This window comes from Myotis davidii, unplaced genomic scaffold (genome assembly GCF_000327345.1).
Source record: "Myotis davidii unplaced genomic scaffold, ASM32734v1 scaffold57, whole genome shotgun sequence".
Classification (NCBI taxonomy): Eukaryota; Metazoa; Chordata; class Mammalia; order Chiroptera; family Vespertilionidae; genus Myotis; species Myotis davidii.
In genome coordinates this window covers 246,311-248,073 of record NW_006289718.1, presented here as the reverse complement: position 1 = coordinate 248,073, position 1,763 = coordinate 246,311, and the positions used below count along the sequence as shown (strand labels likewise).

The 1,763-nt window shown below is 48.6% G+C and overlaps 1 protein-coding gene across 3 annotated transcripts in view; it reads left to right on the top strand.

The window, feature by feature from the left end:
- TLN2 (talin 2) overlaps positions 1-1,763 on the top strand; it is a 427,582-nt gene that overhangs the window by 283,124 nt on the left and 142,695 nt on the right. For all 3 annotated transcript variants that reach the window (XM_015563004.1, XM_006762311.2, XM_015563003.1), the window contains one exon: positions 1,098-1,211. In XM_015563004.1, coding sequence (XP_015418490.1) covers positions 1,098-1,211 — 114 coding nt within the window. The remainder of the gene's footprint in view (positions 1-1,097; positions 1,212-1,763) is intronic.

The following is a 1,763-nucleotide window of genomic DNA, read 5'->3' as shown; positions in this document are numbered from 1 at the left end:
AACGCCCCAGTGCCTGTGTCTTGGTTATGCTAATATGCACGCATACAAGTCCTTTGGCTGCTCGCTAACCCCTGCCATTTGTCTCTGGATCTATTCTTGTTCATCAAATTATGTTGATCATTATATCCCACATATGAGTGAGGTCATATGATATTTATCTTTCTCCGACTGGCTTATTTCGCTTAACATAATGCTCTCCAGTTCCATCCATTTAGAATGTTTCCTTTTAATTGTGTGGCACTGGTACCTTCCTGTCTAAGACAGCCATGGGCAAACTACGGCCCACGGGCCAATGAATAAAACTAAAAAAAAAAAAAAGACCGTACCCTTTTATGTAATGATGTTTACTTTGAATTTATATTAGTTCACACAAACACTCCATCCATGCTTTTGTTCCGGCCCTCCGGTGCAGTTTAAGAACCCATTGTGGCCCTCGAGTCAAAAAGTTTGCCCACCCCTGCACTCACAGTTGTCCTCTGGGGCTGGAAGAGAAACAGTGTCCTCTCCATGTGACTGGTAGAAACCTGCTTCCTTGCCTTAGCAGTGTCAAGCTGCTACTAGTAATTAGCCCAGATACCCCTCGGAGAGTCTTAGGAGTAGACCCGGTCTGTAGTGAACCACACCCCCTTCTCCCAGCGGATCATTGGTTCCTTCCACTGTGAAGGTCCCCCTGCTGCAGTTTCTCTCTTGGGTCTACTCAGGGATCCTGTGCTTTGGGGCAAGAACTGTTTGAAAGCTGAAGAGAGTGAAAGCTCAGAAATAATTCGATTCTGAAGAGGCATGTTGGCTATAGGTGGAGGTGGAATCCTTACTTGTTTACCAGGAAGGGTTCTGGTATAACACACTCTTCCCATGCCTGAGGTCTTTTATATTCAGTACTCAAGGACTGGATCCCCTTCGCTCCCTCACAAGGACACTTTCTGAGCCTTCTTGTCAGCTAACTAAGTTCTCCAATGAGAGGTGGTTTGGGCAGTTTGGAATTGTACCCTGGGTCACTTTGTCTTGAGCAGGGCTTCAGTTTCAACTTGTTTTGTGTAGAGGACTGTGTCAGGGCTGGAGCCACGGTATGACCACCTTGTGTTTATCTGTCTTTGTAGACCTCGGCCCAGCAGGCCCTCATGGGGACCATCAACACGAGCATGCATGCTGTCCAGCAGGCCCAGGACGACCTCAGCGAGCTTGACTCACTGCCGCCTCTCGGCCAGGATATGGTAAATATTGCACGTGGTTTCATTCAGTGTCTCTGCCCAGGCAGGACACAGGGCTGTGCACTCTGGACTCAGCCAGGTGAATGTCTTTCTTCAGCCAGGTGAAGTGAAAACCATGCCTTTTCCAAGATAACGAGGCATTGACTCTCCTAGGAGGAGAGAATCATAGGGTGCTATTGGCTGTTGGCAGTACCTGGCGAGGGCTCACAGCTTGAGCCCTGGAGTCACATCATGTGGGCTCAATCCCCAGCTCCACTGTCCGGTGGCTGCGTGAATCTGGCAACTTCCTCTAAGCCTCCATATGTCATCCATAAGTAGGGTGGTAGTGAGGACTCGATAAGCTGATCACATGCAGAGTTCTTAATAAAGCACCTAACACACGTGAGAGCTCATGAGCATCAGCTGCTTTTGTTATTACAAGTGGATTTCAAACCTTAGCATGCCACAGAACCGCTAGTAAGTCTTGTTCAAACAGGTTGCTTCTGACTCAGTAGGTGTGGGGCGGGGCCTGAGATTGTGCATGTCCAGCAAGGTCTCTGGTGATGCTGTTGCCAC